This window comes from Phoca vitulina, unplaced genomic scaffold (assembly GCF_004348235.1).
Source record: "Phoca vitulina isolate PV1807 unplaced genomic scaffold, GSC_HSeal_1.0 scaffold117, whole genome shotgun sequence".
Classification (NCBI taxonomy): Eukaryota; Metazoa; Chordata; class Mammalia; order Carnivora; family Phocidae; genus Phoca; species Phoca vitulina.
The window spans coordinates 953,506-964,854 of record NW_022589820.1 but is presented as its reverse complement, the minus strand read 5'-3'; the positions used below and the strand labels follow the sequence as shown (position 1 = coordinate 964,854).

General features: G+C 57.0%; 1 protein-coding gene and 1 non-coding gene across 3 annotated transcripts; both read right to left on the bottom strand.

Annotated features, from left to right (window-relative positions):
* Window positions 1-3,461: 3,461 nt before the first annotated feature.
* Window positions 3,462-11,101, bottom strand: RANBP1 (RAN binding protein 1). 2 transcript variants are annotated; one of them, XM_032398544.1, is made up of 6 exons: window positions 10,934-11,101; window positions 9,443-9,579; window positions 7,362-7,519; window positions 5,128-5,256; window positions 4,436-4,501; window positions 3,462-3,884 (listed from the first exon to the last, which is right to left on the bottom strand). In XM_032398544.1, the coding sequence occupies exons 1-6, from the start codon at window positions 10,946-10,948 to the stop codon at window positions 3,763-3,765; spliced, it is 627 nt and encodes a 208-aa protein (XP_032254435.1). In that variant the 5' UTR covers window positions 10,949-11,101; the 3' UTR covers window positions 3,462-3,762. The 2 variants fall into 2 exon arrangements, with proteins under 2 accessions (XP_032254435.1, XP_032254434.1); XM_032398543.1 differs by lacking the exon at window positions 10,934-11,101 and adding an exon at window positions 10,224-10,644.
* Window positions 4,278-4,403, bottom strand: LOC116628336. The gene has a single exon (XR_004298611.1). It is a non-coding gene; the product is annotated as a small nucleolar RNA SNORA77 (small nucleolar RNA).
* Window positions 11,102-11,349: the final 248 nt, after the last annotated feature.

The window sequence follows — 11,349 nt, the reverse complement described above, 5'->3', positions numbered from 1 at the left end:
TGGCGTCTGGCGCAGCGTTCAGGACCCTGGGCCGGGCGCAGCCCCTCCTCGCCTTGGTGCCCCGGCCAGGCGAGTGCCCGCGGCACTCTGAAGCCACGCAGCCGTCGCCGCGCACCTGCAGTCCTGGCCCACCGGGTGGACACCGCGGAGAGCGCCAGGCCCCCTGTTCCCAGCGCGCAGGCCCTGGCGCTATGGCATGTTGGTCCCCTCCCAGGCCTCTGTTTACACAGACCTTTCCCTTAACACCTCGGAGCCTGTCCCTGGGGTCAGGCTGATGTCCCTCCTCCATGCTATTCCCGAACAGGGCCAGACCCGTCTCATCTGGAGCTCCCCTGGCATTCATGGGGGTGGGGAATTTGTGACACTGTAGGGGCCCCGTCATTGTTTATCTCTTGCCCCTCTCACAGCCCTCGGGCCCCTCCACTGGACCGAGTCCAGGTAGTGGTCAGGGTAGGGAGGGCAGGGGGTGCTGGATTCTCGAGCGTCCTGGCCCAAACTGCAGGTTTGGGAGTGTGTGTAGGTGGGGAAACTAGGGTCGGGTGAGGCCCTCAGCTTCCCAGAGGGAGGGTGGAGTGCCCCTCGGGAAGCACGGGGCATCCTGCCCCTGCCTGGGATAGGCCTGTGGGCAGGCCCACCTCCTGCAGGAAATCCCACCCGCCAGCTCCGCGGCCGCTGCCTGCTTAAGGTGGACCTGTGCCTTTGCAGTGCCTGGCTGCAGTGTGGACAGAACAGGCCGAGCAGCCAGGCAGAGCAGTGCAGAACCTCTGGGAGGCTGGGGCCTGGGTCAAGCTCTGAAGCCCCCACAGTGAGGACCAGCAAGTCTCTGTTCCTCCAACACAGCCCCAGGGCCCTCTGCTCAGAAACCAAGGCCCATCAGCACCCTCCCCAGCTGGGAATCCCTGTGGGGGGGTCCTCACCCTCTTTGGCCCTAGGCACCTGCTCCTCTAATGGCCAGAATCCCTTGCTGCCCAGGAGCCACTTTCTCAAGCCATGTTGCCACAGGCCCCGGGTCTCCTTGGCCTGGAAGCCCCTCCCTGCCTGTATGTGGGCTGCTGTGAGCCATTAAAAAGACCCTGGGCTGGGGGCCAGAACTGGGGCATTAGTACAGCTGCTTGACAAAAGATCCGGTCATGGGCTTTTTCTCATAATGCTCCAGTTGTAGCCTCTGCCCAGTGGGGAGCCCACGTTAGGGGGCCCAGCAGAGTTGGGGGGGCACCCTAGCACTGAGTGGCAGGCTCGGGGCACAAGAGTGAGTGAAGAGCAGACACCTCCTTACCTCTGCCCATGGTGCCTCAGCACTCTGATAGCCTCAGTGCCTGGAGATGCAAGGTCCAGGGTCCTCACGAAGACTCCAGTCAAAGCATGCCCCACCCAGGGCTTTGCCATTGCTCCTGCCCTTCTGCAACCCAGCACTGGGACCGCAGGCCCCTGGAAGCCTCTGGATGCCAGCCTGCCCATGGGGAGCCTCCCCACAGGCTCCCAAATGGTGACTCAGGCCCAGGTCTGACTCCAGGTCTGTGTAGGGGCACCAGGACAGCTGAGAGCTGTAGAGTGAGTGCCAAGCACTGGTCAATGAAAGGAGTGCTTGGTGCCTCCTTGGTGAGGTCCCTGCAGACTTCCTGGGCAGAGGAGAGTCCTGGGTTGGGGGAGGGGAGAAGAACAGGGGGAGACCCAGTGAGGCCTCCGGCCCAGGAGTCCTCCCCCCACTTAGGAGTTAAGATCCCCGGGAAAAGGAAAGCAGAGCGGAAAGCTTGCCCAATGGACTGACCTGGAACAGAAAGGTGTATCATCTCACTTCTCACTCCATCCGCAATACCATCAGCACCCGTTATGGCTTACCATTGCCTCTGTGCCACAGGGAGGAACCCACCTGAAAACACACTGGCTGAGGGGTATGGGAGATGCCCCTCTGGCATCCCTGCTCATCCCAGTGGGACTGAATGTCAGGACTGCACGTCTCCCTTTCTGCACCATTCTGCAGTGTCAGCAAGCCACCTGTAATGCAGCCTGGTCACAGCACAGCTCTGTTCCCCAGCCATCTTGAGGGGCCTACCCTGCTGTCAGGGTTTTCCCCCCCTTGGAGACACAACTCATCACCCAAGAGGGAAGAAGTCAGCCTGGGGTTTCACATCAAGTGGGATTTACCTTGTATTTGAGCCCAAGCAAAAACAATGTTCAACCATTCTGTACTAAGTAAAAGGGGAGTCTGACTGCCCTTCCCTAAAGGATCAAGCCTGGGCCAACCTTTCATACGTCAATGCATCCGACGGAGGCCCACGGGGAAGCAACACCTGTCCTTTACGTCAAAATTCCAATTCATCAGGATGGGCAAGGTACACAAGCTTCAATGTCCCTCCTTGGTGGGAAGGGCCTCTGTGCCAATACTGATTTCAAGAGCACCCAGACCTGTGCCCTAGAGGCCTAAGGCTGCCAGGACACAACAATGCTGGCCAGTGAGGTCTTAGGTTTGGTTTAAAAAAAAAAAAAAAAAGAGCAGCATCCTTTGGAGGTGCTTCCCCCAGAGAGAACAAGGACCCGAGGTTTGGAACCAGACACAGGTCACAGGACACAGAGAGCACACTGGGAGGTCGGACAGAGCAGGACCCAGCTGGTCAACTCTGGCCACACTGTAAAGTGCCTCCAGCAGGTGTTAATGGCCAACAGCCGAGTGAGAGTAATCCACTCCAGGGCCGGGTCCAAACTTGCTCCTCCCCCGCTGGAGGGCAGTATGGCCACACTCCGCAGCCCCGTTGGCCTCCCAGGACACACATCACCACGTGTGACCATGTGCTTTGAAAAGCCTGCCGGTGCACCAAAAACCCTTCTCCCCCGATTTAGGACAACGTTCAGACACAATTTGTTTTACAAGAGGAACCCCCAAATGGCACCCATTTGCATTCAAAAGCGTCCCTTTATATTTAAAGCTATAGCAGATGTCCACAATTCCACCCAGATGCAGATGCCACAAGCGAGCAGGTAGGGCAGTTTTCCCTGAGGGTGGCAGCGGGGTATCCAAGGAGGGCTGTGGGGCCAAGCACCCCCTCACACATTGCACCAGACTGGACAAGTGTGCCAGGGGACCGGCCTTTCCCTCCGCCACGGCGGAGGGCCAACCAAACGCAGCCTTGGCCAAAGCCTGGAAACCGACTTGGCCTTCCTGTGTGAAAAGCCAGGGCACTCTGGTGGTCTTCCTTTCCCTCCCCCAGGCCCCCCCCACCCTGAGGCAAAAAACAACAGCAAGACACAACAAAAGCCTACCTACTCCTTGCCACAAGGCAGAAGCACGTGGCCGCCCCACCTCAGACACAGCACAGCCCCAGGGGCCAACAGCAGCCCCCAGGCCAAGGCTAAGCCAGTGGCAGTGCGTGGGCCCCGGAGCGCTGCCCCAACAGCCCGGAGCCAGCAGGCACCCACACTGCTCCCAGGACAGGGCCGGCGCATACACGGTCCTGCCCTCCATGCAGGTTTTGAATGTGTCGTTTATTCACTATTTTTGATGACTATAAATAAGTGTTTCCACTATGGAAAAGAAAGTGAGCACAGTACATTTTCATGACTGGGGAATGGATTTTCTGAAGTCTTCTTCAATAGGGCAAAAACTTAGAAAAAAACAACCTGAATGTTGGAATTCAGTTCTTTATATAAAGTCCCTTGTAAAAACAAAACAGAATAAAAACAAACTGAAAAGAAGGGGCAGGGCAAAATTTAAAAAAAGAAAAAGGAGGAAAAGAACGGAAGGAAGAGAAGTCAAGGGGAGGTGGCTTATTGCTCCTCCTCCGCTCCAGCCTTGCTCTCGGCGTCTTCCGACTCCTTGCTCTCCTCCTTCACGGAGAGAGCTTCTAGCTTCTCAGTCACCTTCTCGGCATCGTCGTTTTTGCCCGACCCTGCTGAGACATAGGGGGACGCAGTAAGAAAACCGGGAAGCGCCGCTCTCTGCAGCCGACCCACCTCCTGTGGCCCTAGGCCAAGGCCACAGGACAGGACAGGCCGCTTCACCACGGGCCGGCCAAGCCAGCCTCCAGGGGCCAGGGGCGCACAAACGAGTTAAGAGCTCATGCCTGGGACGGGAGTCAGGGAGCTCAGTTAGGTCAGGTCCCTTACTAGGGCAGCCATCGTCGGGCCCCAAGCAAGCAGGTGACTGCAAGGACCTCTTGAGGCCCCTTCGGCCGTGGACTCTAGCCAGATGTCGTTACGTGACCACCTGGCTGGGTGCTGTGAGGCCAGGCCAGGGAGCACGTGCTTGGGGCCTTGATGGCCAGCTCACTCCCCAAGAAGTACCCTGTGTCCCCAGACGGCTGTATCACCCTTGACAGGTTGAGGTGGTCACAGCACCCTGGGATGTTTCTGTGGCAGACGGAAAAAGCACCCGCCTGGGGCTGCAGCCGGATGCAGAGTGAGTCTGCAAGGAAGTCCCCTACCCATGACACCATGTCACCTTTCTTTTCTCTCTCCTCGATCTCTTTCCTGCATTCTTCAAACTTTGTTTTGAATTTCTGTGCATCTGTGGAAAGAAGAGACTTCCTAAGATCCCTGAGCAGTGAAGGGGACACGTCCTGGAGGGTCTGAAGAGTCAAGATTCACAAATGGCTCATCCCATGGCCAATTTGGACTTAAGGACACAGCCCTGGGCTCACTCTTACTCAGATGGAGCAGTAACTGTTTCTCAAGTCCCTCCTGAGACCGGTGGCTATGATGGGCTGTCTCCCTCCGTCTGACGCTGTGACAATCTGGGCAGAGCAGTACATGGTACTGGCGGCCGTGCACAACCAAGGGCAGGGGCCTCCCTGCCAGGCACGTCAGAGCAGCCGCTAGACGAGGCCCACTGGGCACTTCTGACAACCGGGGCTGGAAAGGGACAGGCCTGCCCTGGGGTAGACTAAATGCCCAGACCCCTTTGAGGTTAAAAGGGAAAAGACCCTGCTCATGGCCTCAAAGCCCAGATGAGGCCTCGTTGGCACATGGCTCAACTGCAGAGCTTGCATCCCTCCCCCAAGGGAGCACCAGACTGCACGGTGGGACCGGTCCCTACCACACACTTCCCAGGCACAACCAGTTCTCCCTGCAAAGCCCTGTCAGACGAGTGGCCGCAGTCAGGCAGTCCCCAGGGCCCGGCACCCTTCTGCTTACTTTCAGCATTTAGGAAGCGGATGGCCAGCAGCTCTGGCTTGGGGCACTCGTCGGCAAAGTCAGCATGGGTGTTCCAGACCCAGGCACGGTCACTGCCCGCGTTCGGCTTCAGTTCCATCATCGGCGTGACTGGGGAAGAGAAGCCAAGTGAGAGTCCTGTCAACTGCGGCGAGGCCACCCCGCCACAAAAGGCCTGGTTGCCAACGCAAGATCCCACTTTGGGGTCCACCAACCAGGCCTAAACGAAGTCCCCTGGGGCAGGAATCTTAAACATGTTTCTTTGCAAATACCTCGTGTTCACTTAAAACCAAGACTGTCCTAAATCTGGAAACAGGGTGACCTGCTCCCTGACCCGAGAACACCTCAGCAAGCGTTCTCCAATTCCACTGGAACAAGGGCTCCAACACCAACAGAGCCACTCATACCTAGCCCTTCCTGTGGAGCACCTATCACGTGGCTGTGTCTACGCTCAGTCACACCATCAGAGACCTGGCCCATCGGGAGGTGGGGAACAGAAACCGTAAGCAGGGTGACCCCCCAGGAGGGCATGGGGTCGGACCAGGGCAACCACTCTGACATTGTCCAGGGACTTGGGGGACGAGGCCACCAGAAGTGGACACCGTGGGGCTTGTGATATACATCATGGAAGACAAAGCTATGACCTGGAATAAGCACAGCTACCCGAGGGTCCTCAGGCTTTGCGCAGCCCCAGTGGCGGAAAAGGGAGACAGACTGCGCAAAGAACAAAAACACCCCCAATGCCGCACCCACCGGTGTGCCCCTGCACGCCTGGCAAAGGTCTCCAGGGATGTGGGCCGGCCCACGCCCAGCCCCAAGCACACGCGACCGTCTGAACCGGGACCAGTCACACCATCCCCATGGAGACACGTGGCAAGCCCTCGAGCTGTACAGAGCACAGAGGCACGGCTGCCGCCTCCCGCCACCACCCGCCTGACGCCTCAAGGGCTCTACGGTATGTACCAGGCCCGGAAGCCACCTACAACTTGGAAACAACCCAGTGACCTGACAAGGCTCTGGAAGAAGCACAGGGTGTCAGGAAAACCCCTGCGGAGCGATTCAAATTGGAGTGGAGGCCAAGGGCCAGGGAAGACAGGTGGGGGTGGTGGGGTTCACGAGAGGACACCTAAGTGGCCCCCTAAGGAAGGGCATGAAAGGGGCGCCTGGGTGGCTCAGTCGGTTAAGCATCTGCCTTCGGCTCAAATCATGATCTCGGGGCCCTGGGATTGAGCCCTGCATCGGGCTCCCTGCTCAGCGGGGCGTCTGCTTCTCCCTCTCCCTCTGCCCCCTACTCATGCTCACTTGCGCTCTAATAAATAAAATCTTATGAAAAAAAGGAAGGTGATGAAAGCCCCTCTGCACCACCCCTCAGGACCTCTGCAAACCCGCCCATCCTTCCACATCACCCTTAAGGGCTGTTCTGCTCAGGTTCCTGCCTGGTCACCCTGTGTGCCCAGATGAGGGTCCCTGCCCTGCCAGACATGCATTCCACCCAGTAATGCAGATACGGCACTAGATCAGGAATGCAGCCCAAAACACGTCTGCTTCCCACGACACACAGCACTGCAGGACAACCCAGAAGCCAAGAGACTGTTACGGTGGGGAACTTACTGTTGCCCCTTCACAGGCCAGGCCTGAGGGGGCTTTTCCCAGACCCTACCCCCATCCCCACCATGTTAAGCCCAAGGATGGTGCATCACACCTGTCCAAAAGCCTCAGCTTGTCACCACCCACTACCTGTTCAGTCTCACAGGCACAAGGACAGGTAGCCACCTTCTCCCCCCACCCCTTTTCCCTTCTGTGTCTTCCTCAGGGGACACCCTGCAGGGACAAAACACACTGAAGAGTGGGAAGGCTTCCTACTGGGCACATCAAATATATATGGGAGCACATGTCCTCACAACACTGCCCAGTCCTCGGGCAGGCACCTCATGGTCCCAAGCCCACACTGGGGCTCTGTGTCCACCCCATCATGTCCTACCTGCCTGGACTCCACACCCCATATGCCAGAAGTTTCTCTGAAAGTCTGCTCTGAGTTCAGAGCATGTGGGAACACCTCATTCCCTACTTTAAGTTCAGAAAACACCACGAATATGCACCCATGTCACAATGCACTCCCAGGCTCCCAGTGCAGCACTGAAGGTAACCTGCCCAAAGACCTGAAGCATCCTCGTGTGGGACTCAGCGTGAAAACACAGTCCCCAGAGGCCACCTACTATAATGGTTGGCGCATATCTTCAGGGTCTTGTCCCTCCTCATGAGGAGGCGGATGGTCCCTTTCTCCTTATGCTTCAGAAGCTTGACGTCACCAGTGCCTCGTTCCTTCCATTCTGGGAGATCATTCTCTGAAGCGAATCGGAATAGCTTTGCCCGCCTTCAAAAAAAGCCATTAAGAGAGAGCTTAGATGGGCAGAGAGGGAAATAAGTAGTCAAACATTGGCTTGGAAAGAACACTGGTTTTCTGTGCACTGAACAAATAGCTGTATCTGGCGTCTCCATAGACGCCCTTTCCTTTCTTTGCGCTTTGAGGACTATTAGTCCAAAAATTACCAAAAGAGCAAAACAACAATTTCAAGTTATGAAATGAAAAAGAAAAGAGATTTCCAACAGAAAGACCCAACTTCTCAGCAAAGATACCGCCCTGAGTACGCTGGGCTTGCCCGTGATCACAGTGCAGGGGAGCCCCTGGTGTCCCATAGGGCCACAGGGGTAGTTTGGAAGCAAATGGAGGTCAAGGACCCCTGCCCTCCAAAGGGCCAGCCCTTCCCTCTGCTGTGAGATGCCCCCTTTGCTTCCCTGGCCCCCCAACCCAAAGAGGGGGCTGCAGACCTCTGCTCAGGCCGCCAGGCTCTGGCCCAACACCCTGCCTTCCTGCCCAGAACAGCACCTCACATTGGGCCCAGCCAAGGCCCCCACCCAGGCAGGCACCAAAGCCCACATGGTGAGCCCAGCAGTCCTGCCTTTAGGACTTTAGGCTGATGTCCTCCATTCCCTTCCCCACCCGACCCAAGCCCTGCTGGTCCATTTTCTGCACAACACTCTGCTCTCTCCCCCAAGCTCAATTCTGTTAAGGGAGACAGTACCCTCACAAGGATGCCACCAAAGCTTTCACCTGGAGCTCAAGGGCCCAGACGCAAAGGCCTGACCTGCTGGCCTCACTTCCCTCAGGAAGGGCCTGTGTCCAGGATCGCCAGAAGTTCTCAGCCGCACGCGCGCGCACGTGTGTGTGTGTGTGTCAGCAACAGCACCAGCAGCAGTCCCCACTCCTGGGAGGAACCAGTCCTTGGCTATTGCACCATTTCTGGGCAAAGCAGAGATGTGAAGAACCAGTGTCTTCAGGGACACGCCCACCACTCTCTGAGACCAAAAGGATGTATGTGACTCTCCCTCCCCAGACCTTTGGGAGTGGTGGGAAGGGGCTGGTCTCCCCAGTCTGCCTTCCTTAGAGGGAGGGGTCACTGTTCCTGTCTGCCCCCCCACCCCAGGAAAGCACTCAAACCCTCATCTGGCTTCTTGGATAGAATCTGAAGGGGTGTGGGGTAACTCCACAAGCTTGGACAGGAAAAACATTCCAGCCTATTTCCATTAACTTGTAACAGAGCCTAGTGTTTCCTGTGATTCTGAGTATAGGCAACAGGTCAGTCTCGGCAGCACTGATTTTGTCACAAACATCTCAACACATGGCTGGTGCCAGCGCTACTTAAAAATGTCCCTTGCCATTGTAGCTTCTCACTGAAGGTGTCAAAAAACACGTGTAGAATAATTCTTAGAAAGTAATCTTGGTAAGCATAACACCACCCCCTTTCACTTATAATTCCAGATGTTATTTTGTGTGTTAAAAACACTGAACTGGGAGCTTACAAACTTCAAGATGCCAGTCTACAGTGCAAAATAATAATAATAATAATAATAGTAGAGACTCCCTGTTCAACCAGAGGAAGGATGCCATGGGAGTCTTAGAGGTAACAAAGAGGTAACAAGCCTGTAAGGCGGCAAGGACGGGGGCTGTGGAGATGCACCTCTGTGGACAGAGCAGCAGGGACAGGACACCAGGGAGCACCTGTGCTCTCCACACCACTGGTCACCAGAAGCAGGGGCACCCAGGGAAGAGTTAACCAATGAATGGATTCTAACAGCAGCCTTAATTTCCACGTAGGATTAGTCATCACACAATTCCAAGCCCTTTCTTTAGCCTCAGTCCAACTAAAAGTCAGGCCAAGACCTTGACACCCATAAAAACCGTACTTCAATCTTACACTAAAGATTCCTATGTCTGGAGCAACATGAGCTTACTTACATTTTAAAAAGTTCTTCTTCATCTTCTTCCAGCGTTTTAATTTCCTGCTCGGGAAGAGAAACTATAGGCTCAAACTGCGGATCGTGGTTGGACTCATCTGCATTCTCAGTGGAGGTGTCATGGTCCTCATGGGTGTCCTGTGGATTGAGGTGCAGAGAGGTGACTCTGCTGGCCGTAGAGCCTGGCCCCCACCCAGAGCTCAACAGTGCCTACAGTGGGCAATCCCTCCTAGTGAAAAGCCTTATCCCAAAGCAAGAGATTAAGCCCACAGTCTTTCACACAAAGAAAGGTTTGCACCCACATTCAGAGTGCAGTAAGATGCTGAACTTCAGCACCCTCCCCAGATGCATCAATCACATGTGTGGACAGTCGGACTGGGGCCCCTAAAGTTGGGCCCCCTACTGGCCAAAGAGACACTGCCTCACCACTTTGCACCTCAGTTTCCTCACCTGTAAAATGTTGATAATGACAATGCTAAGTGAAGATTAAAAGACATACTGACGGAAGAGAGCCTCAAGAAGAGTGCCACCCTTTAATCAAAAAGCAACCCTTTGAATTTTTACTGGTTGAAAAAAAATCAGTGCTCTTGTTTAGTAGAAGGCAAAAATGTTACTACACAACTGTTAGTATTTACATGGAATTCACAGTTCTGTCAGCAATTTTATCTTACATCAGAAAGCTGATGCGTCGACAGAAATCGTACAAAAAAGAGCCGTAAAATTCTGACCCAGTTTAGAAAACTACAGGGCACGAAGGATCATATTTTAGGTTCAAGTCTTACAAAGCACGTGGTCTGGTGATCTGTAGTCCATAAAAAACTGGGAAACTTCACTACCAAACTCGAGCCAAAAAAGAACATATATAAGGCTTCGTTGCCTTCCTTGGTTGGACAGCACTGCGGCTCCGCCGAGGCCAGCTCAACCCGAGCAGATGTCCCGCAGTCAACAAAGCCGCCCCCACCCTGGGTCGGTGCGGCCACGACCCGACCACCCGGCTGGAATGCGAGCTTCCGCGACAGAGGCCTGTGGCGGTTAAAGACGTGAGAACAGAATGAATGAAGTGCTGCGTAGGCGACGGCAGGAAGGGACGCACGGTTTTGGTGGGAAGCCTGCAAGTGGGCCGAGCCGGAGGAAACCGGCTACCCGCCCCTCGTCTCAGGCGAGCAGCGAAGTGAACTAGAGACCAAGAAGCCTGGGCGGCGGGCCGCCCCACGCCCGGATGGAGCTCCCGGCCCCACCTGGGACCGCCCCAAGGTCACGCGGCCGCCCAGCAGCCCCCAAGCCCGCGCTCCCCCAGGCATCGCGAGCCACGGCCCCGAAGGCCCCAGGCCGCGCTCCCCAAAGCTCCAACCACGCGCCACTGAGGCCCCGCAGGCACCGAGCCCACAAGCCAGCGGGGGTTGGCGGCGGCGGCGCGGGCCGCCCACGTGGCCGCCGATAGCGGCCTCGGCCTCCCGGCCCCCACCCAGTCCCCGCCCGGGCCTGGCCGCACCTTGGCGGCCGCCATGGGGGCGCGGCGGCGGCGGCGGCTCGGTTGGCTCGGTCGTCGCTGGCTCCGCGGCCTCTCGGCGGCTGGTCGTAGCTTCTCTCCTCCGCGTCTGGCGCCGGCGCCTCCCGCCCTCCCGCTCTTCCCTCCGCCCCGCGACCCGAACCCCGACCCCTGACCCCGGCGGCGGGAAACGCGACGCGATTCAAAACCAGTGCAGCTTTATTGGCTCACACTGCGGACACTCTCATTGTCCAGCCCGCCCCGCGCTTCCCGCCAAAACGCCCGCGGCGCATGCCCGACCCGCCCGGCAGCCAGGGGAGCGTGCCCTCCCGGCGGCCCTCGCGCGCACTTCCGCCCCGCGGCGGCGCGCACCCCTCGGGCTCTCGAAGGGACAGGGAATCGGAGCTGGCGCGTTGTGA